The sequence below is a fragment of the Zophobas morio genome, unplaced genomic scaffold (assembly GCF_036711695.1).
Source record: "Zophobas morio isolate AGI-343-1 ecotype UQ-CSIRO unplaced genomic scaffold, CSIRO_AGI_Zmor_V1 ptg000011l, whole genome shotgun sequence".
Taxonomy (NCBI): domain Eukaryota; kingdom Metazoa; phylum Arthropoda; class Insecta; order Coleoptera; family Tenebrionidae; genus Zophobas; species Zophobas morio.
The window spans coordinates 5,689,042-5,716,240 of NW_026972116.1; the positions used below are offsets into that span (position 1 = coordinate 5,689,042).

Consider the following 27,199-nt stretch of genomic DNA (forward strand, 5'->3'; position numbering starts at 1 on the left):
TCTTTTTAATTTTTTTTATTTCTTTTGTTAATTGTACAATATACATCTTTTCAGTTAATTTATATTTGTGAAATATTATTACTTTATTTATTTGTGCTATAATTGGTTATTCCGTTGGACAATAAAGACTATTATTTTTATTATTATTATTATTAAAAACATAAAAATTTCAAATCATTGCACTACTTATTTGTAAAATACTGATTATGTAACTGTATTCAGCTCTCTCTCTCGTTGTTCGGACTACTCCCTCTATTCACGACGGCGGTTCCCATTTAAACCGCACGCGGTCCTTCTCGAAACGTCTACGTCACCGCTTCTTGACTTCTCTGGAGGACCCATTCGCGACTTCCGCTTCCAGGTTCTTCTTCGGCCGCCGTCGCCGACAATGAGTCATCGGCGACGTACATACGGGAACCCACAGGCGTCGTGCCGGGGCGGCGTTTGGGTTTATTTCGTAACAATACATTGTTATTTCTTTCATTTTGGCTGTTGCTTTGACTAATATTTGCTAACTGACTTTTACAGAATACTTTTATTTCATTTTGTAATTATTTCTTATTTCATGAGCAACATTCGAGAACTATATTCATTAAAATTTTTGTAACCGAAGTGTGTGCACTGTTTTTACTTTTTTGTCACGATTTTATCTATATTTGTACCTTAATAAACTTTGAGAATTTTTAATAAAAAATAAGTTTCTCTCATTTATTTTTTTATTTTTTTGTAGGTTCTGCCTTTTTTATTACTGTTACACGTCGACATACACATACATCAGTTTTATTTTCTGTCGAAAAATAAATTTAACCAAGATGGAAAAACGTTTTCAAGCATTAAAAACTACTGTCATCTACTCATCTATATTGGTTTAGTGATGTTTTTTAATTTTGTTATTATTTTTAAGAGGAGGAGCATGCATTTATAAAACCTGCAATTTTTTAAAATGTAGATAACAGTTTACAGTCACTCAAAATTGGTAAAGCTATTTCTGATGTACCTCGTCATTTATGTTCTGTACTAGTATGACAGTGACTATTATTATAGGCCGGCTATATTGTATTTTACTTTAGCGATTTATTATTTATCCTATTAAGTATGTATGTTGACTTTTCAGAAGATATATGTAGGGTACCTCATTTATGATACCAAATATGTTTAACTTTTCGAAAGATAATATTTCCTTTCTTTAAAGGAATATTGTTACATATTTTTTGTACTATCTTGATATGAGAGAGATCTATTTCGTAAACAAAAATATCAAATTTGTAATAACCAAGAACATAATTTGAAAAAGATAATAATATGTATCGCAAAATATTATTTTAATGAAAAATTATGCAAAAAGTTTGATTAGTTTGTAGGCCATTTTTTACTGCATTAATTCTGAATATTTTAAACTTAGCGCGTCATACATAATAAAGCACTGCATACGTCACAAAAATTCAAACTTAATTCTTCTTCAAGTACCATACCCTGTAGCCTGTATTTGAATATATTTTTGACGTAGACATAATATACAATTATTTAAGCAGTGCCTTTTTAAACGTTGGCCTTAGGGCTTTACGTACAAAAAACCTTGTCGTATTAATAAATTCTGTAACAGGAATTTTCAAACGAAATTTGACTTCTACCAAATTTCTTCTAGAACTTCGTGGCAGAATTCCAAACCAATTCCTAGAAAATTATTTAATTATTATTATTTGATGTTGTTAACAAAAAAAAAAGATTTATGTTACATTTCTCAGAGCCTACTTATTATTGCTAAGCCATGTTATGAATTTATTGAATTTATTTTTGTTGTATTTCCGTAATTATTTTGTTTTGTACGATAACTGAAATTGAGCTATAAAATATTGGCCTAATATTTTGTCAGATTCCACTGGTAAAAAACTTATTAACACGACACAAAGTTTTGGGACGCAATCTCTATGGCCAGCGTTATACAAAAGACACGTATGAACAAGTAACAAACTAAAATTATAAATGAACTTTTTCGTTGAATATCTACATACTTCCAGCGAGTTCTAAATAAAAAATTATTATAAACTTTTGAATGTAAACGTATATGAATGTAGTTATGGAAAAAAATCAGTAATTGTAGGTATTTCTAACTTTTTTGAAATTGTGTAAACCATTTGATTGAACCGCGAAAATGTTACAATCTCAAGAACTTTGAAATCAGTGATAACAAATGTGGGTTTCTTGAAAAGATCTCTAAAAGTGCTATCTAAAGAAATGGATGCAAATCATAGCTGGAAAGGAGTACTTTTCCAAATAAGTACACTAACTTAGAAAGAGGGTAACTAGAAATACAAAGTGAGCTGTTTTAGCCTTTTCGACAAATATCATTAGTTCTGAAATTACTGAATTTATTTCATAAGTAGTTTCAACACCGCATACTATACGTGACCAGCTTTTAGCTGAACAGGAAAAATAATCTTTGCGGTGAAAACTTTCAAAATTTGACATTATTTTTCAAACGAGCATTTAATTCTTTTTCTTAAAAAATCATTCGTACTGTTTGCAAACTCTTTACTTCTGATTGAGTACCGAATTTAAACTTTATACTTTACTTACTTGTATATGATCTTCTAGGTGTTTATTTTAGTGCAACAATAAATTATCTAGCAGAGTATATGTTTCCTGTATGCCTAAAGTGTTGGGTTTCTGCTTACACTTGAATGCGCGTCTGTAATATTTAACTACATACATATTAAAATTAATGAAAATAAGATTTGCCCCATGGTAACCGTTGCCTAAAATTAATGCTTGTAGACAAAAATATGAGCCTAACTTGTGACAAAATTGTGTTTCGCGCTTCTCTTAAAATTCAGCTTTAAATTTTTTACCATTTCAGAACGCAACTTGAGTTTGTCCTTTATGGTTAAATATTAATATTGATGTACAAGTTTTCATTCTGTATTTTGCCCTCTATGGTGAAACATAATTTGAGGTATTTGGCCGTAGATACTTAAATATTAACGCAGTTGTAATCTAACTGGTCATTTGATAGCCACACGCATTTACTCAAAATTGAAGTTAGTATGTCCGGCCCATCTTTAACTTCGTTACACGCGCATAAAATTTAAGTAAAAGTCTCCCGCCGTAAAAAATAATCCATTTTAGCTGGTCTCTGTGCATTGGTTTGTATTTTTATAGCCCCGTAATGTGTAACAAAATTTACTTTCGGGTCTAATTGTAAAGCGGGTTTCCGATTGCCTGTCGCCTTGCGCATTACTTCAATTAGGTTTTATGTGCCGGACTAAACGTGAGCAGAAAAATAATACACAAAAAGCGGATGTACCGTTTCAGTCCTCCCTTTACTGCAACGTGACTAGTTGAGTACAGGTTGTTAACAGTGTGTTTGCACACCTACACAATAACGTGCTAAAAGACATAAACCTGCACAATTTTGATAAATACCCTCGTAAGATTAAACTTCACCACCGCAACGTAACTCGGCTTCAATAATTCAAATAAGCAAATGAAATGCGCTTTTGCGGCTCCATCAAATAGTTTAAATGACTACTGATGCGTCTGGGCCGGTGCACTGAGGATTTAATGTAGCGTGCCAACGAACTGCTAGTAATTAACCTCAACTTATCGTTACAAATTAAAATCTGAATTTCTGCGCTTGGTTGACAGTTGCATGCCTGAAATTCTTTCGATATAGCGTGTTTAGCCTTAACACTTCAGGGTTTAACTTCGTTTCTATTGCGGGCGCGTGTGAAATTACTAAAATAGAACGACGAAGTTTGGACGGAGCAATTAGAACGAGGTTTGTGATAATCCCCTAAAATTTAAAAATAAAAATATGCAACTCCTCGAGCTGAAACTAAATATTTTTTATGGACAAACCTGCGGGTTTATCCAATTATCTTTATCTGATTTCGACCTTCCGATCGCAATGAGGGTAACAATAACAATTGCCTTTGGGATAAACTCGAACTCATTGTCTGTTGGTCTTTATGTATTATTTATGACTGCTAGATAAACTCATGGTAGGTATAACAACACGACGGGTATTTATGCTGTTTATTTTGGTAGGCATACAATGTGATCAGAAGTGTTTAACCGGAGGGTCGCCTCATTCATCTAGAAATAAGTTACGTAAATAAGTTACGTAACCTGGACTTTGTGGAAAAACATATAAATAGAAATTCCTAATATTGAAAAATCGACTTTATTTATTACAGCAAAAAGATAACTGATAAATATCAGATACATCTTTGACCTAAAAGCTCCCCTAATATTTAGAGTTTAGTGTATTTTTTAAAGTTTAGTACAAGTACTGATTTTAGGCTATATATAAGCGCTCAATTAAGTTTATAGTTGTTCCCAGTCTGAGATAAAATTGTTAAAGTCTTCTTAGTATGTTTATGATCCACTCAACCCACACCTATTTCATTTAAAGTTGATATGCCGTGTGAAGTCATAAACCAGTCCAAGTCTAATACTTTAACTATAGTTTAGTTCCATCACATTTTGGTGTTATAATGACAGTCGTTCAAAAGTTAAGATAGGAGGAGGATCATTTCTGAGAGGCTATAGGATCTATCAAAACAACAAAACTTATACAGTATGATCCAGAACTTTTCAGATAAAGGGAAGCTGTGATAAGCGCACGTTGAGCATGATAGATAGAGAGCTAATATAGAGAGCTAACGTATTGGAAATAAATAGGACAAGCTAACGTGAATTAATCACAAGCCCCATTTGGATCATACGGTATTTGAAAGATAATAAAATAATAAAATTGTATAAAAACATTACATTAGTTGTTATTTATAAGTCTCTGCAAACGTATTTTTATTAATTTCATTTTACAAATATTTTTGCCCTATAAGTGGAGAAAGGGAAGGCAATATCTAGCTACACAATATTTAAACATACCTAGGAAACCTCAAAATATTAGGATTTGCAAATGACTCGTAGCCTTATACAGGACCTACTACTCACTTCTTAATGAGATAAAGACATCACACTGTGTCGAGAAGTGTCTAATTAGCAAAAAACTGCCTCCTGATATGCACCGAAATGCGATTTATGAGAGTATCTGGATCATGATCAAGTTTAACAAAAGCTGGTAAAAGTTTATATGTAATAATTGTTCTAGTTCTTGTCAAAATTTGTAAGTAAACTGTTAGCCGAAAATATTAAAAATTAAGAAAGGGACCATGAAAGTGAAAAGTAGTAGATATTGGTGTCTATTTCATTAATGTAAAAATTTAAAAGATATTTTGTGTTCTATTAAAGTACTCGTAGATATAGTAGTTATTTAAATAAATAGTGCACAAAATGATATTTTGGCTCATGAGAATACTGTATTTTTTACGAAGCGTAGGCGTAACAATTAAGATTTTTTTTACAGAAGTAACAGTTTAAAATACATGCGTTTGTCCTTCTCTGCATTAACTGTCGCACGTCTCTAAAAATAATTGTTTTGCAAGATTAAACATTACAATTTTTCATTAGGTAGTGTATAAACTGTAGAAAGGTAACCCCACAGAAAAAAATGTAAAGGAGTCAAGTTTGGAGTTCGAGGAGACGAGGGTTGTGTGCCTCTTCAACCTATCCAACGGTTCAGATACACCCTTCGTCTTTTTTCTCTAGAATCTCTCCTCTCAGGAAAGAAGAGGTTGGAAGTAATTTTTTTATTTTGTTTTTCAAACTTAAAAAGAGTTCGGGAAATTACATTTAGTTTGTTTCTTACGGTTAACTATTTTTGGTTGGTCCAAATTTTCTTATTTGAACATTCACCTCAGATCCTCTGGTTTGCCAAATTTGTGTGTATTGTTTGTTTGTAAATAAAATGATTCTTTTAATAGAAATTGAGGTTCATCTAGGAAACCACTGGAAAGATATTCTAAAAATAGCAAATGCAGAATTACTCCAATATACCCTTCTTATTGCCTTGTCTCAAAAAGTAATCATTTCAATAATTATTTTCATACAATTTAGTGATTTTTTTGTTTAACTAAAGTTCAATTTAGTTTAGTAATGGCCCTTGTTCTTAGATTCTTTAGATAGTAGAGTGGATTACATAAACGTACATTTTACTTTGTCTTTATGATCTTGCCAATGGTAACCAGACGTCCTTACGAAGATTAAGATCATAGCCGTATAATTTAGCATTATAATTTATAACAATAGCTGATTCTTAGTACCAATGTATGGATCGAAATTCTTCAAGAAGAGTTATCAACAACTGTTCCGCTGCAGTAACGAAATGAACTGTACATTATGTAGAACATTTCGGTTTAATTGCTGCTCAGTATTTGGACGGCGTGTCTCCTGGTTGGATAGATTGAGGAGGCCCATAGTCGTGTCCCCCTTAGTGCCCACTCTTACATTTTATATTCAGATTGTGTCCTTTGTGGTCACCTTACATTTTTACTTTATAGAACACCAGTCGAAAATTAAAGAATTATGGGATCATTTTTTTGCATGTGGTTAAATAATTCAAAACACTCTCGGTATTTTTGATCGCATGTCCCCGTTGGTGCAGAGGATAGAATCATGTATTATAGGTTTTTATTTTATATTGTTTCTTGTCTACAATGTTAATACGAACTTTTCTTCAGCTTGGATAATATTTTTAAAAGAATAACTTAATTTTGTACTTAGCGTTAAACTGTAAACAAATATTTGCAGTCGTTTATATGATTCTCATTTCAAATACATATAACGCTAGAAAACATAGTTTGTTCTTCCTTTTTGGAAAATTATAAAATACTTTTGTGAAATATTTACGATACAACAGTAGTTAGTTGTTTCCATTATAATTGCAAATATTTATTTTATTCTAATGAGGCATTAGTGGAACTGCTTATTCCTATTTCAGCATAGCAACAACCTTAAGCGATAATTTAAATGTATAGTGTTATATACAGTATGATCTAAAAATTTTCAAATAAACGGTGGGTTATTAGCGCACGGAGGGATTATAGACACATAAGAGAGCTCCTGTTTATTTGATAGAAATAGGATAAACTTATGTGTATTAATCGCCATCTTCCTTTATCTAAAATTTTGTAGACCATATTGTATAAAGAAAGTACCGATCACAGAAAAAAATACGCGAAGCTATTAGATCTTCCATAGGTAAACCTCAAACCTATGACCTGATTATCATTGAAGAATTTTTTATTATGAATAATAAACGAGTTGTTTAAAATTCATAACATATTAATGTATCATTATATCTAAATAACAATATAAGTATTTTAACCGTTCACTAAAGAAGACCTTTTTTTACAGGCACTTATTTCTTATTATACGACTTTATCGACTTTTTCGAAAAGGATGGACCTAGCTTCCTTCAACGAGACAAATATCACGATATTATCGACACGATTTTCAAAAACATGAGTCGTTTAGAGCGTGACGCTATTGTATTTCAGGTAAGTCTGTTTGTATTCTTATCTTGTATTTACAAAAATATAAGAACCGTCAGTGAATACGACCCTATCCAGTTAGATAAACGTATACCTAAGGTTCAGTCAATGAAATCAATGAAAAACCATGAAAAATCATCCCATGAGTTTTCGGAAAAATAAAAGCGGCTTTGGTAATTCATATGTTTTAACGTTGATGTAACAAGTCCAACACGTCCGAATGCAGTGATATAGTTTGGAAATTTAAAGACGTTCTTACTTCTTATTCCGTTTATTTAAAAACGTGTTAATAGCGAGAAAGTTGTATTTCCACATCTATGTAATTTGATACAGTAACTTGCTGCTGCTGGACACACCTTTGAAACACGCAGTCGCATTACAAAACCGTTGAAACACGAAAAAACAAGAAACTTTATGTAGACAATAATATATTTACATTAATAAATTGCACATAATATCCTCATATTTCTCGTATAAACCGATAGCATTTTCTGTACACTTATACTTGTTGCCAAAGCTAGTACGACATTGTTAAAGCCTACGTCTTTTGGCAAACATGGAAGCGGTAACGTTTTAAACTGCGATTTTGAAGGAATAATGCCTTCTACCAAGTTTAACAAGTAATATCAAAATTGACGAAAAACTGGTCGCGTACTCCAAAGCAGTTTATATTTAGAAACAGACTGTACTGGCAACCTTATAACTGAAAATATGAAGTTATTCTAGCATCACTGACTGTCTTGCTATTTCTTTAATTTCCCTTGTGTAAAATACGGGAACCATAATTTAAAAATATTTAATAAACATAAAAATCATCAATTCCTACTCGTGATTCAGAGCGGTAATGCCTCTCAGAATGATACCAAAGAGAGAAATAAATATCATTTTTTACCGTATTCGATTGTTATTTTCTGTCCTTATATGAAGTAAATTTTACTTTACATAAGTTGTAATTAACCATTAAAATGGATTTTATTGTAAAAGAATATTATTAATTATTATTACTTACATTAAACGACATTTTTTTTAAACATAAATACACCGACTTACACCTCTTTATAGCATTTGAATATTTCGTATACCTTTGTATTTTATTTTCCAGTATACGGATTGGGAGCATGTCAACGACGGATACTTAAATCAGAAAATGGTTGGTGATGTCGTTGGTGATTATTTTTTTATTTGTCCCACTAACGACTTCGCGGAGCTCGCAGCAGAACGAGGAATGAAAGTATATTACTACTTTTTCACACACGTAAGTATACTAAGGCTTTTATGGTAACCTACTATATGATTTTTATTCATTTCCGCTAATGGTACTGTATTTTACAATTTCATTGTAACCGTCGAAACAAAACTAATTAAATAGAGCAAATATTGTTGAGTTTTTACAAATGCGTCAATTACCAGAACATTTGCCAGTTAGTTCAATTTTGCAAAGCAATCCTGCAATGGTAAATTCTAAATTATTCAATAGAGCCACAGTTATACAGCACGAGTTAATTAAATCCGCTCCGACTACCCGTACATTAACAACAACGAGATCAAAACTTCTTCACAGTTGGAGATCTAACAATTAATAAAAAATTATGGTAATTCTACATTTATTCAGCAAAGCTCGGGTTCCCTTGTTTCAACCTGAAACTTTGTACAATGCACTACGTTCACATTTACTTATAAAAATTGAACACAAAATATTTAAATACCTTTAAACTTTTAGTTCCGTGTCTCTTATTGTTACAAATTTGAATAGCAGCCAGATATTCTGAATTGTAGCAATATGGGCTTTTGGGTAGGGTCGCCATTGTGTTATTTACTCCATATGGTTTTAGTGGTACAAACACTGAAGTCATGACTCATGAAATAACAGAAATTTTAAGGGTAAGTTTATAAAAAGAGAGAGTCCTCGATTGATTTAACAGAGGATTAAAATGTAGAATATGAGCCCGTGATTGAACATTGCATCGCAACAGACCTCAACTAAAAGTTAATCGCGATTAACTTTTTATTCGCTTTCTATAAATCAGATCTAAATGAAATAAATATTCTTAATTCTATTTTGTAGCGGAGCTTTCAAAGCGCTCCGCTAGTACCCTCTCGAGGGCGCTGTCCTCGGCAGCGCCGATATCAACCCCACCAAGCTCACCCCCACTGGAACGCACCCCACCTGAAGTTACTTCATTGTGCAGGTACTCCCACGCATCTCAACCCTGCCTATAAAAGGGCAACTCGGCCGCTTTTCAGGCAGATGGAACGCCACCATCTCCACCTTAAGGGCTGCACTGTCTCGGTCCCCTTCTGGTGAGCACCGTACAGATGGAACTCCACCATCTCCACCTTAAGGGCTGCACTGTCTCGGTCCCCTTCTGGTGATCACCAGGGCTGCACTGTGTTACGGTCCCCTGCGCCGCTTCGAGATTATCACCAGGGCTGCACTGTTTTACGGTCCCCTGCGCTGCTTCGAGATCATCACCAGGGCTGCACTGTGTTACGGTCCCCTGCGCCGCTTCAAGATTATCACCAGGGCTGCACTGTTTACGGTCCCCTGCGCTGCTTCGAGATCATCACCAGGGCTGCACTGTTTTACGGTCCCCCTGCGCCGCTTCAACGACGTCATCTCCAGGGTCGCACTCTCTAGGTCCCCTGTGCCGCATCGCCGACGTCGTCATCTCCAGGGTCGCACTCTCTAGGTCCCCTGTGCCGTATCGCCGACGTCGTCATCTCCAGGGTCGCACTCTCTAGGTCCCCTGTGCCGTATCGCCGACGTCGTCATCTCCAGGGTCGCACTCTCTAGGTCCCCTGTGCCGTATCGCCGACGTCGTCATCTCCAGGGTCGCACTCTCTAGGTCCCCTGTGCCGTATCGCCGACGTCGTCATCTCCAGGGTCGCATTCTCTAGGTCTCCTGTGCCGCACCGCCGACGTCGTCATCTCCAGGGTCGCACTGTCCAGGTGCCCTGTGCTACATACATCGCCGCCGTCATCCCCTACGACGCTCTGAGTCCCAGGAGCCGCCACCATCCCCGACGAGAATTGCCACCACTTCGATAACCCATACCCATATTTTGCTTTGTATTGTTTGCTTATTATCAATAAACCGCTGAGCTACCACAAACTGGCGCCCAACTTAGTGGCTCGAAGGAGGCAACATTCTACAAATCTATCGCCCAACTTAGTGGGGCTCGAGGTAGGCAAAATACCACAAAACTGTCAACCAACGAAGAAGGCAAGATTCCACGGCAAAAAAAAAGAACTCACACTCCCAGTCCGAAGAAGTCCCCGTAACTCCACAATGGCGGCTATACAGATGACACCAGAGCAGTTCCAGCAGCTCTTGGATAGGGTACAAGTTGTCCCACAACCGCAAGTGGTCAGGAACCGCCACTTTACCCACTGCCAGGCCCGTTTTGACGGAAAGCGCGCCCACGCTGCTGTAACGGAATTTATTACGGCTGCGAGTTTATACAAGGATATGGAAAATATCACGGACGAGGACGCCATAGCCGGCTTACCCCTACTATTGACTGGAGAAGCCAATCAATGGTGGAATGGCGTGAAAAATCAGATTCACACATGGAGAGAAGCGACGGAACTTCTACGAGAAGCTTTTGCCCCCAGACGACCTAACCATCGCCTTTTTTTGGACATTTTTAATAATCCCCAGGACGAAAAGACGCCAACCGATAAGTTCATAACCGTCCAACGAGAACGACTGGCACAAATGACGAGAGACTTGGACGAGGAATGGCAGTTAGACATAATCTACGGTCTGCTGAGATACCATATTCGGGATAAAATCGCCAGGTCCGACTGCAGGTCCTTCGCCGAACTTCTCGATAAGTCCCGAATCGTTGAGGAGAACGAGCGAGAAACGAGAGTTAGAAACCACGCACCAGAAACCCCAGAAAATGGCCAAACATTCCGACGGCAAGAATTCCCAAGAATCGACCGAAGACCACGGCCCAGGTGCGATTTCTGTAAGAACTTTGGCCACGAGACACAAGAATGCAGGAGAAAAACACAGGATCAGCGACGACCGGCCAATGACCAAGAAATCATTAGATGTTACGGATGCCAACGTCCCGGCGTCTTCCGCCGGAACTGTCCAAACTGCAATTCAGAGACACGACGGACAAACCTCTGTGCAGCGAGGATAAATTCTAGAGCGCAACCCACCATAGATCGCTCACAAGAAATCCTCCGAGATATGCAGGTACCGCCACTCACCGTACCGATGCAAATCGATGACATCCGGACCTTCTCCGCACCATCACCAGCCCGAGATTTTTCCGCGATGGAATACATGGGGGCTGACGCCCACTCCGCCATTGGGAATGAGAAATTCCCCGAAATTCCGCGCATCACGTTCTCCTCTTTGCAACTTCCAGCAGAGAAAGGACGGACCTTCCGCAAAGAAAAGAAGTCCCGGCGTAAAGGGCGGAGGAAGATGAGGAAACCCTTTGTGCTAACGACAGATAGCAGCTACGTACGAGGAGTAGCTCCACTCCAGGGGGAGGCCACCAACGAACTCCCTGTAAAATACGGTAGCCGCTTGTTCACGAGCGCCGAAAGGAAATACACCGTCCAGTCGCGAAGACCCGCACACGAGTACCAACCCCGAGATCAAGTACTGGTAGTAACCCATCCACGAATCAACGCTCGAAAAGGAGTCAGCGCCCAAATTGCTCCTAAACGCGAGAGGCCTTACATTAGGCGCCCACAAGGACCTACGAGTTATAAGGTATACGACGCACAGCATCCCCAAGCATCCCTAGGTTTCTACCATACTCCGTTTCACGGGAGCACTACACCTACGCCAGCGCCAGTGGCCCCGCTACGAAAACGAGGCCGCCTCAGAAAGCAAGTTCAGGACCATAGTCGGGACGCCTTAATGGTCCTGAGGGGGAGATTGTAGCGGAGCTTTCAAAGCGCTCCGCTAGTACCCTCTCGAGGGCGCTGTCCTCGGCAGCGCCGATATCAACCCCACCAAGCTCACCCCCACTGGAACGCACCCCACCTGAAGTTACTTCATTGTGCAGGTACTCCCACGCATCTCAACCCTGCCTATAAAAGGGCAACTCGGCCGCTTTTCAGGCAGATGGAACGCCACCATCTCCACCTTAAGGTCTGCACTGTCTCGGTCCCCTTCTGGTGAGCACCGTACAGATGGAACTCCACCATCTCCACCTTAAGGGCTGCACTGTCTCGGTCCCCTTCTGGTGATCACCAGGGCTGCACTGTGTTACGGCCCCCTGCGCCGCTTCGAGATTATCACCAGGGCTGCACTGTTTTACGGTCCCCTGCGCTGCTTCGAGATCATCACCAGGGCTGCACTGTGTTACGGTCCCCTGCGCCGCTTCAAGATTATCACCAGGGCTGCACTGTTTACGGTCCCCTGCGCTGCTTCGAGATCATCACCAGGGCTGCACTGTTTTACGGTCCCCCTGCGCCGCTTCAACGACGTCATCTCCAGGGTCGCACTCTCTAGGTCCCCTGTGCCGCATCGCCGACGTCGTCATCTCCAGGGTCGCACTCTCTAGGTCCCCTGTGCCGTATCGCCGACGTCGTCATCTCCAGGGTCGCACTCTCTAGGTCCCCTGTGCCGTATCGCCGACGTCGTCATCTCCAGGGTCGCACTCTCTAGGTCCCCTGTGCCGTATCGCCGACGTCGTCATCTCCAGGGTTGCACTCTCTAGGTCCCCTGTGCTGTATCGCCGACGTCGTCATCTCCAGGGTCGCATTCTCTAGGTCTCCTGTGCCGCACCGCCGACGTCGTCATCTCCAGGGTCGCACTGTCCAGGTGCCCTGTGCTACATACATCGCCGCCGTCATCCCCTACGACGCTCTGAGTCCCAGGAGCCGCCACCATCCCCGACGAGAATTGCCACCACTTCGATAACCCATACCCATATTTTGCTTTGTATTGTTTGCTTATTATCAATAAACCGCTGAGCTACCACAATTTTTATTTTTGGATAAAAAATTGTCACGTCAAATATAATAATCTGCTCCAGCCAATCTAGAAAGTAAAAAAAAGTATTTTGAAACATGATCTAATTACCTAAGTAAAATAAATATTTCGTCTTTCTTAGCTTACGTTTAAGGGTGACATACTAAATTTTATTTAGTGGTTAAAAATATGTGATGCGTTTTGTTGGAAAAAGTTAGAAACGATAAAAAAGTGCCTAGTCTAGTGCATATACATGTGTTAAAAAACCCCGTCAATTTTTAGAAAATTCAAAGGAATTAAAGATGACTATTTCCAGTAACACTAAGAATATATTATTTTAATAATAGTAATAATATTAATACAGTTCCCTAATTACAGGACACATAGATAATAACTAATATAATATTTAAGTAACCTAGACGCTTCATAGGTAAATTCTTAAACTGGAAGAAAATACATAATTTTAATTAATAACCAGTCATCTCTGATCCGGATGATCAGTATATGGTCATCATCATCACTCATCATGCTGTTACTTTATTAGAGAAAGTTTGTCATGATGTTTGTTATTAAATTTGGATTAAGATTAGCCAGCCCCCATATAAGATTTAGAATTACATTGAAGATATTGTTCGATATCTTAGTAATAATGTAAAATTCTACCAGTAGGGAAGCTTAATACAGATTTTTAGTATGGACAAGATGTATAAAAAAAATTAGACAAAGGTTATTTCAATAGAATTTCCTTTAACCCTGAAGTAAAGTTCAACTTCTCCAATTTATTCGAAAATTTATAAAATTAGATTTAGAGATTTAATGTTTTTTATGATAACCTCTATAAGTTAAAATAAAGACAGGTGTGTACTAAAGTAAAAATATGTAAGTAAGCTATTCGAATGTTCCAAGTCAATTTTCCCCTTACAAAATTTTGTGATGACGTAATCAACATTCTAGCAAAGACACGTAAATCAATTTGGGTAGGTCGAGTGTAATACTAACAATAACAGTACTATATTCTCTGCAAAACTGGGTGAGCTTTTCTTGGTTTAAGCAATACAATAAATTGCCTTATTCATGCATTTTTTGAGACATTCTGTATAGGCGATTCTAAATAAGGTGTCACAACAACCATACACATTAAAAGATTAAAGAAAACAGTGGATTGTTAATAGGTGCTCTGCTGTTGAGGACTAGATTGTGCATTGATACAAATGCATTTTTTTATGAAATTTATTACGATTGTGTCTGATAATTTGCCTAATTTTTTAAATGCAAAAAAATTTCTTAGCATTTTGTAATTAAAGAAAACACGAGATTTTCTTAAATATAAAAAAATTGGGCCAAAGATATTTACACCCCTGAAGTATAGTCCAATTATTCCAATTTCTTCGAAAAATTATTGAATTATAAGAATCCTTATAATTTAAAGTAGAGATCCTCCAACTGCAAATATATACTGCGGTTGCTAGTGTTTCGTATTACTAGGAGAAATATTGAAAAGTAAATAAAATTAGTAGTTTGTTATTTTTTAAAATTTATGCGGCAAGTACTGGGCAAAATGTTGAGATGACGTCATCAAATTATTGTTAGGGGACGATTAGACAAATTTGGTTAACGTTTTATCATCTACACGATATCAATAAAATACAATTTGACGATAATCGGTCTGGTAGTTTCGGAGAATGTCTGTCTAATAAAAATCAAGGCTGACGACAGACAGGCAGACAGAGACGACAGACAGACGGAAATGGGAGACTACTTTTTTCATACTGAAACGTCATGAAACGTTGAGAAAATATGAAAGTAGCCCGTCGCGTTGGACCCTATTGCAATACTTCTTGCTCTTGCGCTTGGGTAGTAATAATATAACATAACAAGCAAATAAACAAGACATCATTAAATCCCCAACACAGTGATTGTGTTTCTCGTAATTCCCATTCTCTTTTAACAAATTACCTCACTTATCCATAAGTTTTTTTTGTTCAATGAGTAAATTTACTCTTTTTTTTTATACTTCTTGAAAAGATCAGTAGTCGATTATACCTATATATCTAATATATATGTAGACGTGCTGTTTGTGTTTCAAGTTACAAAAAAACTTATTTATAACTATAATATAATATTCAATATAGTTCGCGTTAGTTTTAAGCCATTATTTATTATTCATATCATTAGTTATCAATGTTATCGTTCATGTTAGAAAATTATGCTTTTACAAGTTCTCCAAATAATTGCTGAAATTCAGCAATCGCAACATCTGCATCAACACATTTTACACATGAGTTTTTCGATAGTAGAAAACTAAAAGAATCGACTGAACGCAAAATCTGGACTATACCTATAGAAGATGAGATCGGGCGTCTTCGGATCCGGGAACCTGGTCTGGCAAGCGTCACCTTTCTGTGGGGGATGTGAGTGACTACAATATGATCCTATTCGGTACAGCTACCATTAGGACATAATTGTATTGTGCAATGAAACGCTGACCTATGGGCTCTCTTGTTCTGTGTCAACTGCCACCTTCTGTGCTGAGGAGCTCTGGTGGAGGTAGACCAAAGCCTACAGTTCTTTGTAAAAGGGCTGCAAAACTTTGATGTCGGGTACTTTTGCTGGATTGACCCCGCTGGTATCCTGGGGCTATAAAAGGGTACGTAGAAGCCAAGCGGTTGTGGAGGCGGGGAGACACTTGCGTCTCGTCCTCCACAAACAATGACTTTAAGGGCTCGGGGAAAGTGGAAAGCTGGTTAAGACGCCAGTCCCACGGGGAGCCGGGCTATGGAGCCTCTCTGGCTAGCCCCAGCCGAACTATTGGCTATCAGGTCGACGGTTCTAATAAATCGAAATATATTTCGCATCTAACAAGTTGACCAATCTCACTATAGATTGTCTAACCAGAAGCGAGATGTTCCGAAGGGTAAGAGGCTTTGTCGAACGTTTACCAGTACCTACATGTTTGAAGTACCAGACAAAGCTTGGAACCTCGGGGAGGCTCCAGATCCCACCGGAGAGGTGTCATCCTCCAATGTTAACCCGTATCGGTTCTGGACTCAACGGGTTAGTGAAAAGCTTCTTGGTGGTGGTGTTGCTTTGGGGATGGCGTAAAGCCAAAAGGCGGAAAAGTCAGGAGCTCCGACTCCCAGGTATTTCACCGTGTATAAAAGATGAGTAACCCGATGCACCTCAGATTTGTCTAAAAAAAAGCGGTCATATGTGGTGTTGCACTATCGTGTTGTCACAGAATGTTATGCAAATCATATTTTCGGCGTTTCTTAAGCGCTTTTTCAAAGGCTTAAGGAAGACAAATTTGTGTACACCAATCTACAGTAACAGTTTTGAGATTGTCAAAAGGAACACTGCAGTTGAATCAATCTTGAAGTGAAAACTTCTTTAGGTCAGTTAATAAGTAAGTCTGATCTATGCCTTATTCGTGGTTCGTCCAAGTAATATCAAACTCCGTTTAAAAAAAATGTACCACCCTGAATGAGCAGACTTATAACACTGAAACTGTATAAAAATAATAAGACATATCTATCTATCTATTGGTTTTTGTAATAGTATATCTTGTTTATCCCCATGGCACAGTAAGATAGATCTATAGAGATTAGCAGACAGAATACCTAGAAGTCCGCTATAAGTAGTGGATGTCCTAGAGCAACACAAAAACGGGAGGATCGGCTCTTAAAACGAAGTGCAATTCAGGATCCAACACAATCATCTCGAGCTGTTGGAGTGAACTGGATCAGAGTAGTTGAACGTAGAATCTCGATGAGTACAATTTATCGACAACATAAAGCTCCTAGACTACAGTGAGTCAGGACAGACAACACTGGGACACTGAGTGGCAAGAAATCATCTTCAGCAATGAATCCAGGTTTTGTTTGTGTCATTCTGATGGACGCTCAAGAGGTGCTAGAAGAGGTCAAATTCAAAATTTACAATTTATCCAACGTCGCTATACGTCTTTAACGCCCGTGGTAATGGTGTGGTGTGTGCTGTCATTACTTCGAGTAGGTGCTAGAGCCCCTACTAGACCTTCCAAAAGTAATTTTCCAACAAGATAATGTCCGTCCTCATATCGCTAACATGACTTGAGGCTTCCTGACCGAAAATAATGTCAATCTTTTGCCCTGCCCACTACGGTCATCTGATTTAAATCCAATCGAGCATATCTAGAACATGATGGATAAAAGACTACGTCGTTCACCTCATCTTTCCAACACGTTAGTTGAATTACGTACACAGTTGCAGATAACCTGGTACACGTTGCTTCAAGATGCAATTGATCATGTGATTGCCAGCATGCGTAGGAGGGTTGCTGAGTGCATTAAAGTGCGTGGCAATTCAAGACATTATTAATTTTTTTGTAAATAAATATTGTTAATCTTTGTTGAAAATTTAACCGATTGTTTAACTTTATGCCTTCCTTATTTCTACCCAATTTCAACGTTCTAAGTCTGCTCTTTAAGGGTGGTACGTACATTTTTTTTTACTTTTTACTTTTTTACTTATATTACATTTTTTACTTCGACCATGTGGTCTTAAGTACACCCGTTTGTACTGGGTACATGAAATCGATAATTATTCAAAATAATTTTGGAAGTACCGTTTTCTTCATTTAATAATTTTACAAAAAACTTAAGAATAGTTTACAACAATACATTTTTTTTACTTTTTTTGATCGATCTGTGTATTTAGAACGATATTTTGTTTTTATAAGTGAACGTCAAATTGACGTAAGGAATATTTTTTAATGATTTTTCTCGGACTTAGATTTGTAAACTTAATAATTCACTGTTTACTGCGTTATTTTTTAAACATCCTGTGTATCTCACGAATCACTACCTCTTTATTATTTGTTTAAATAATGACAAAATACATATATTTGAGCTCTTCTGTCAGTGTTCGTCCTAGGATTAAGACAGTGTAATGTGACAGCATATCTGGAGCTAATTTTCGGTATTATTACTAAAGAAACAAAGGGTTCTAGTATATACGGCGATGATGACTTACCGTCGGTGAGGGCGGCCGGGCGGCGTTCGTTAAAGAAAAGCCTGGAAGCGGAAGTCGCGATGGGTATTCCAGAAAGATCTCGATCACGGAACTATAGGTTTAAATAAAGGCCACCTTCGGGAACGAGGATTATTCAGCGAATGTTGAGAGAAGCCAGTCAAGTTGCGCGGGAATTATTTTGTACATAGTCGCTGTGTAATTAGTCGTGTAAATTCGAGTTACTAAGAAATACATTGTTGAGTTTTACCCACGCCGATTTTTTAATCACCGATCAACGTACAGTATATTAAAACTTGAAATTGATAACAGTAAACTGGAGTCTGTATAGTTCTGAAGTAATTTATAAAACTCTTATTATAATTTTATTAAAAAGCATTATGGTAAAATGCGCACACAAAAGTCTTTCACAAATTGAAATTTATTAAGAAGTGCCTCCAAGAAAATGTAAAAAATTGAAATATCCTAATGTGGAAAGCTTATAGATTAAAAAGTTTTAATCTGGTTTGGTTGAGCACTCGAACGTTTTGGTGAACTGTTAAATGTATAAAAAAGAGGCGGTATGCATCGTTCTAGTTTTCCTCCTCTCGGTATCCTGAAAGTGACTGTTTTCTCAACGAAACCAAATCTAGCTTTGACCGATTTAGTTATCGTATGATGTGAATAGAACACAATAGAAGTTTTACGTTTCACCCGATTATATTTTATGAGCAAATTTTTTTATGCAATACACGTTTCGTCAAAAGAATTTGTTGTTAATTTTTTTTTTTGTAATTTTTATTTTACTTCTGCAATAACCTACATAATTTGAAATGATCACTGAAAGATCATAAAAGTTCACATTCTAAGTAAGTGATATGTTAAGATTGAAGTAATCACTACTGGTATTCAGTAGGTATTTCCCGAAGAATGTTAAAAGATGTTTATGGGTTCAATTTTTTTTTTTTTTTGGCTGTTGTAAACCGACAAGATACTTGATAAATAAGGGACCTTTGCCTGAGTCACAAGCTACTGCAAATATTCCTATACATTTTTCTCTGCTCCATTCCATCCTTGTATAATTTTCTGTAGATTACCTTAACGAGACCCCAACGTGATATAGATGTCAGAAACTTTTCCCTCCAGTCGGTAACTTCTGTATTTTGATGCTTTCTTCACCCAGCGTTCCAGTGAATGGTGAACCGTGATATCGCGCGGCAAACAGTCCTTTCTTATGCAAAGTGGCCTTAAACCGCTCTTATTAAATAATGCATGGATCGTTGAAAAAGTCTAGACGTTTTGTTATGAAGTCGCAAAGTGCTATATAGCACGCAATTTTTCCACGGGTGGCATCGAGCCAAAGTAAAGAACGGCACGCTTAAGATGATAACCGTGTCTATCCGAGAGGGCCTCCTCGCCCTATATTTCATCATTACGACGTTTAGCGAGTGCCCGAGGCTGGTTTTTACAGCCCGCGGATCCACTCGTAGTCAAAATGCTCAAGTTATCCTCCCTTCGCCACCATGAATGCTGATCTCTTATTGTAGAGGCGATGCGACGACGGCTCTTCAGCGCCCTTGTCGACTGTGCAAATAATCGTTAAAACCCAGGATGCGGAACGCAAATAACACCACCATCCGTCTAAACGTGAAAAATTGTCTCTTAATAATAATCGACAACGTCGCTGCGAAGTAACACGTTTCCGTTCTTTATCAATCACCTGATTTTTGGGGCTTTTTTACACGGAGACTTTGCTTGTGACACTTCGTGAAAAATGGGAATGGAATGAATTTAATTCGATACTGGATGCCAATCATGTAATTTTGTACAGCATTTTGACATGGAAATTTTATCCACTTTAAGTAAAAGCTGACGGTTTATACTTTTCCTCTTCTTTGGTCGTTAGGGGGTACATTGTAACTACCAAGTTTTATTCCCAAGTGACGTTTCTTCAAATTTATTTACTTCCTACTTGCGGGGCGTATTATTATGCCATTGGTTGTGTTTTATTACAACTGTTAGCTACTTATTTAAAGCAAAACAAAAAGGCAAAACATAACTCGTGTTCGTGATTTTAATATACACGGCTATAAAACTGCTATAAAATGTAAAAGCTGTAAGTACTGCAGTTTTTACTAATTTAGCTAAAGAATTTTTATTTTTTCGGATTAAACAAAATATCAGTTTATCAACTGTTTATAAAATGAATTTTTACGAATTATATTGCTTTACACCCAGCTTGATAGAGTAATGATTCATCAGTTAGATAAGTAGAGATTGTAAACGGAGGCTAATAATGGACTGTATACTGTTATGGAAGCGAGATGATTAATTGATGCCGTTTGACACATTGTCATAACGGTTGTCAAAACTGTAGAACATTATTATATTCATTAATATATATATACATAAATATATTCAAGTTTGTTCCTCAAAACCAAAGCAGTGTGGAATACATTCACATATCTGACAACTGGTTGACGGTTGCTGATTATTGCTTCCCTGTGGAAGGTTGTCGTGCAATTTGAGAAGAAGTTTTTTAATTATTTTTACTCCCCGAGCGTATGCTAAAGAAATATTGTAATAGGGTCCATTCGTGGAACGGCTACTTATATTTTCCAGCCGTTTCATGACCCTTAGAGAATAAAAGATAGGTCTCCCGTTTCCGTCTATTTATCGTCTGCCTGCCATCTGTCTATCGATATTTATCAGACAGTGTTTCTAGAAGCTGTAATGTAGAGAACTGCAAAGAGATAACTGATGTTATTGAGTTTTGAACGTAACCTTAAGAATAATAATAATTAGTAAGATGTAAGGTGTAATAGTTGTGTGGAGCATTTTAAAAATTTGTGAAATAGAGCAGCTTTAATTATTTTTTTCAAATTAAGTTTGAAATTATGTACAAGATTTTACAAATATAACAAGCAGGATGCCAGCACAACTTGTATGTGAAGTTACAAATTAATCAATGATTTTCGTATTGTTAAGGCAACCTAGTACTTAAAAAGCCATTCGGCAAAACATAATTACTATAATTTTCTTGATAGCTAGATTTCATAAAAATTTGATAAAACGGAATCAGTACGCCTCTCCTAAACATTGGTTTGGTTTGATCAAGCTTTAAAAATTAACGTACGATTTGCGTTGCAAAATTATTCCATTTCAATGGCAAATGAATTGCAAAAACACGGTTGTAAAATTTTACAAACATTGCCTCAAAAATGGATATTTCTAGCATAGCGTTTCATGAAACGCGTTTTCCTATTTAAACTTTAAATAAAAACGAATAATATTGTGTAACTATTCTTACGAATTGAGGTGCATTGTTCGGCTTTGGACAAAAGTGCTTCTAGGGAATGCATAACCTCCAACATTTCTAATTTAATTTATGCTACTTCTATTGATTTAATAGTCGAAGTTGAATGGTTAATATTCCTCTTTATTATTGCCAAACTAACGAGCGGCGTTTAATTGGAAATCACAGAAATATTATGTGACCTCCGGCATTGTGGTCATGTATCATCCGAAAACGTTTGTTTTTAATTTTAAAGCCTTGTTCACTGGACGAACGGGTAGGGTTTTCACATGTGGGACAGTTTCCATCAATTAAATATCCTATTTGGGAAAGACCCGTCAGCCACGTGGATCTTTGACACTGACATTAAATTCATGTGACTTACAAAACTTTTTTATAAGCGAAAAAAGAAAAATATACTTCAGGTGTTGCGGTTCGTAAGAATTTGATGTAACTAGGTCCGGCTATTTAAACAGTACCTATAAAAGTGCAACAGAAATTCGACTCGTGAAAGATAATCATTGAGTGTGATAGAAAATAGTACGTGTAGCATAAGATAACTTTAAAACGTCTGAAAGATTTCATCGCATTCTGTCCTGCAGTTCCTGATTTAATCAATAAAATAAACTGACTCATTTATTAATTTTTTAGAGTCACCCTGAATAAGTTGTTCTAAAAACTATAAGTGTGTTGATTAACTACAAGTATGGAGTCATAATATTTTGCATATTTCAGAGATCATTTATTTGTCAAAATCTTGAGATGACATCATCAATTTTTTGGGAGGCGATAAACGAATAAATTTCAATTAACAATTTACCATGCTTACGATAACTTTAAAATATTTGCAAGATTTCAGAGCTTTCGGTTTTACAGTTTCAAAGTTAAATTGCAAAACATTGTTACACAATTTTGATTTATTTTCCAAAAATCTGGATGCCTATGGTCAAAACTCCAAGATTCGTACATTACAAGTACACGAGTATCTTATTTTATAAATTAAAAAAAAAACTATTGTAAATTTTAGAGATGACTTCATCTCATTGGTGGTGGGAATGATTATCCAAATGTTGGTTAGCGTTCTACCATCTACATGATATTCCTAATAAAAATATACTAACAAAATTTCATAAGAATCGGTTCAGTAGTTTCGGAGACTACCCGTCTGATAGAAATTCGGACAAACGGTAGACAGACAGATAGACAGACGGAAATACGAGATCTATTTCTTCGGACTGTAGGGGTCATGGGTTACAATAACAATATTTCCTTAGCTTAAGCTCGGTATGTAAAAATCAAGAAATATTCAAATCTAGGAGTCTTTCAAAAATGTAACTCAAATACAATGCTTGAAATACCGAAAGTTTAAAAAAATTTCAAATGTCTTCAATAAATTCTTTCATTTTAACCATATATACAGGAAAAAGTTCAAAAAAATCTTTTTTCAAATAATGAAGAGACAGTTGCGGCCAGAAAATCTTGGACGTCAATGTCATTCTACTGTCTCAAAGTGTGGAAACCTTTAGGTACTGTAACCTTATTATTACTTGCTGAGCATAAGTTAAGGAAGTATTGTAATCGATTCTATCGGCCGACTCCCTACTCTTATGTTTTTTCGACCTTTCATGACCCCTAGAGTACGAAAACATACGTCTCCCGTTTATTTGTCTGTCGTCTATCTGGATTTTATTAGACATATAATCTCCGAAACTACAGGACCGATTGTTGTTAAATTTTGCGTGTATATTGGGAATGTCAATCATGTAGATGGTAAAACGTTAACCCAAATTTGGCTAATCACCCCCACCAATTGCATAATTAACATTAGGAGGACCCGGGGTGGGCTAGTTAGCATCATGCTTGCCTGCTACACCTTGGGTCGTGGGTTCGATTCCCGTCATGGCTCTGGGTGTAACGTGTATGTCCCGTTCCCCTGTAATTGGGCCTCGGTGCCTGTTGGGGGACGTAATAGAATAAAATAAATAAAAATAAAAATATAATTACCGATTTTGTATGAAATAATATACTCCTGTATTTGTGATTTACGAATCTTATCTTGTATTTTGTTTATTATTGCTATATTTGTTTATTGTTTAATCCGCCCTGTTCTTTACCAACATATTTGATACACAGTCTGGTTACAACTCGCGTAGCTCGCTCAATTAACCACTCTTTCATTTTTTATTGGTAAAAATTAACACTACAACTTATTCATTAGGTATTAGATTAAATAAATAATAAGTCTGTGTGGCAAATAATATCTCACTTAAAGCTAAACAAGTTTCAATATGAACAGGTATTGCTAAAATGGCGAAAAGTCATAAGTTTTTTTAAACCTCAGCCTTCTACTTTTTTGTTTTTTTCTACATACAGGGTGTCCCAGAATTCGCGCCATTCCCGTGAATGACATGTTCCCTGTCCCGAACTGTGCCGTAATTCGCAAAAAGAATTGTCCAGGCTTTAACCGTGTGAGAACTGGAAGGCGATTAAGTTGACCAATAGAGAGGCTGCTTTTATATCCGAACGTTTCTATGTTCAAAGTTACCTATGCCAAGAACAAAAAATCGGGTAATACTAAAGTTGAATGAATTTTTTCCGAATCCCCCTCCGTCAACAAAGAAAACAGAAGTATGGTTATAAATTTAATCATTTTGACAATTGTTTGTCATAAACTGTCACGAAGTTCATCACTGATCTGAAGAGACGCTTCTGCGCCAAAGATGACTGATTAATGTACACAGAGAGGTCAAGGTTTAGTTTGAGGCAAGTAGCATGGAACAGAAGTTATTTCTGCTGCCATTCTAGTTAAATTGTGTTTAACTGGGCTGTACATGTCATAAGAGAAGCTGTTTCATTTCATCGTAGGCAAATAATACATTTATTACTATTCTACATAGAGTAGCTACCGAAAAGCAGGTATTAGAAGTCATTTTCTTAGAGCCCCGTGAATAATCGTCGGCACCCAGACCAACAAGTGTTTCACCGATTGTTACATCGAGCAAGAGAAGATGGATCTTTTCAACCTAGTCGGAAAGGCCGTGCTGGGGCTCCACGGAATGTACGTGTGGGTGCTGAAGAGCAAGTGTTAGAAAACATGGAAGCGGATCCTAGGAGAAGTGTCCTCTATGTAGCGCAAATGAGTGGATGCTCAAGATCGACCACTCATCGTATCCTTCAAGAGAGAATACTGCATCCTTACCATTACACGAAAGTGCAGCATCTGCGACCAACCGACTACCCGCGACGAGTACATTTTGCTCAATGATTTTTGCAACAAAATGAACTAAATCCTGATTTTTCACGGCGCATTCTTTTCACCGACGAATGTTCATTTTCCCGAGAAGGAATGTTTAATGCACACAGTTGGCACTTCTGGGCACACGAAAATCCACATCTCACTAGGGTGAGAGCGTATCAGGAGCGATTTACTATTAATCTATGGGCTGGAATCATTGGTACTACTGTGGTAAAAATTTTAATGCATCTGATAAAATCACTAAACTCCGTTCCTGTTTTTTAGGTGGGGCCGTTTGTGTTACCTGATCACCTTAATGGGGAGGCATATGCTAATTTTCTACGACTAGAGCTTCCGGCGTTGTTGGAAGACGTTCCTTTGAATGTACGGCGGAATATGTGGTTTCAGCACAACGGCGCTCCTCCACATAATTCGATACTTGCACGGCGAACATTGAAAAGAGTCTATCTATCTATGTTAAATAATATACAACACAACATAATGCGACGAGCTAGAACTGGCATTGAAGTTAATGGTGATCATTTTGAGCACATTGTTTAATAACGTTACGGTACAACGATTCCGGCCCATAGATTAATAGTATTGCTCTTGATATGCACTCACGTTAGCCAAATGTGGATTTTCGTTTGCCCAGAAGTGCCAATTGTGCGCATTAAATATTCACATGCTGGTCAAGGAGCCGATGATTGGGGAAAAGACCTGTATATTCGCACACAGCAGTGGCTGCATAGCGTTTACATTCTCCATAAATTAACATCATTTCCAAATATTCTTTATACTAGTATGAATAAGACATCAGTGACTTAGTGGTATTGGTACTGATTTGTTTATAGTTTGTATTGTTCTTAAAAAAAAATGCAACTACACGATTTTTGTTATAATTTTTATTCGTATCTTTTCACTCTCTAGAAAGTACTCGCAACTTTAAAGAAACTGTTTTAAATCATCATGTGCAACATCAATATTATTCTTGAATAAGTCTCAGTTTTCAGTATCTCCCCCACATGATTGACACCACAGCAGATACCTATGATCTTAATACACCAGAGAACTGGAGTCTCGTCTCTTTTTTCGTTGCTTAGATTAGGTATCAGCAACAAAGCTGTTCAGTAAAAATTGATACTGTTTATTGAAAATCATAAGCACCGATTAATCGAAAGCGATATTTATGTTTTAGTACACTAAATAACGTTCTTTGAATGGACATGTGGTACTCTTTTTTAGAAATAACGATAAACTTAATATCAGGGATATGATGCAGAGTAAATTCTGAAAATGTACTAATTTTCGTTAAAAATAACAACACATTATTCACGGGGCTCGAAGAAAATGACTTCTAATACCTGCTCTTCGGTATCTACACTATGTAGAACAGTAATAAATGTATTATTTGCCTACAATGAAATGAAACAGCTTCTCTTATGACATGTACAGCCCAGTTAAACACAATTTAACTAGAATGGCAGCAGAAATAACTTCTGTCCCATGCTACTTGCCTCAAACTAAACCTTGACGTCTCTGTGTACATTAATCAGTCATCTTTGGCGTAGAAGCGTCTCTTCAGGTCAGTGATGAACTTCGTGACAGTTTATGACAAACAATTGTCAAAATGATTAAATTTATAACCACACTTCTGTTTCCTTTTGTTGACGGAGGGGGATTCGGAAAAAATTCATTCAACTTTAGTATTACCCGATTTTTTGTTCTTGGCATAGGTAACTTTGAACATAGAAACGTTCGGATATAAAAGCAGCCTCTCTATTGCTCAACTTAAGCGCCTTCCAGTTCTCACACGGTTAAAGCCTGGACAATTCTTTTTGCGAATAACGGCAGAGTTCGGGACAGGGAACATGTCATTCACGGGAATGGCGCGAATTCTGGGACACCCTGTATATTAAAGTACTGACAATATGTAAATTAAATTTTCCAACCAACTGTAGGGTCCCTAAGAATCTAAAACCGCCCCTGCGCATCTCCTTGGAATTTGCACCCCACGGCGCAGAGGCTGCGGGTGTGTTATTTATGCCGCTGCTTTTTACTTTATAGAGGTTATTCCAAAAACAAACATTACAAAATCTAATTTTATAATTTTTCACAGCAGCGCAATTTGTAGGACTTATACTTTAAGCGCGAGGGAAGCTCTGTCGAAATAAACTTCGACTAGTTTTTTTAGTTTTAATCTTTTTGATACTGTGGCCATGGTAACACCGAATGCGACGTGATATATCTTTTAAACTCCAAACGTCAAAGTGACAATAAACCACTACATCAGAATTTTCAAAATGATATAAAAATGACGTCCAAGGTGTTCTAGACG

At 37.2% G+C, this 27,199-nt stretch overlaps 1 protein-coding gene and 1 long non-coding RNA gene across 2 annotated transcripts in view; both read left to right on the forward strand.

The window, feature by feature from the left end:
- Positions 1-27,199, forward strand: part of LOC135126709 (acetylcholinesterase) — a 215,848-nt gene that overhangs the window by 101,351 nt on the left and 87,298 nt on the right. The window contains exons 3-4 of the mRNA XM_064052808.1: positions 7,261-7,403; positions 8,500-8,652. Coding sequence (XP_063908878.1) covers positions 7,261-7,403; positions 8,500-8,652 — 296 coding nt within the window. The remainder of the gene's footprint in view (positions 1-7,260; positions 7,404-8,499; positions 8,653-27,199) is intronic.
- On the forward strand, positions 24,013-25,748 carry LOC135126708 (uncharacterized). The gene is made up of 2 exons (XR_010280121.1): positions 24,013-25,092; positions 25,147-25,748. It is a non-coding gene; the product is annotated as an uncharacterized LOC135126708 (long non-coding RNA).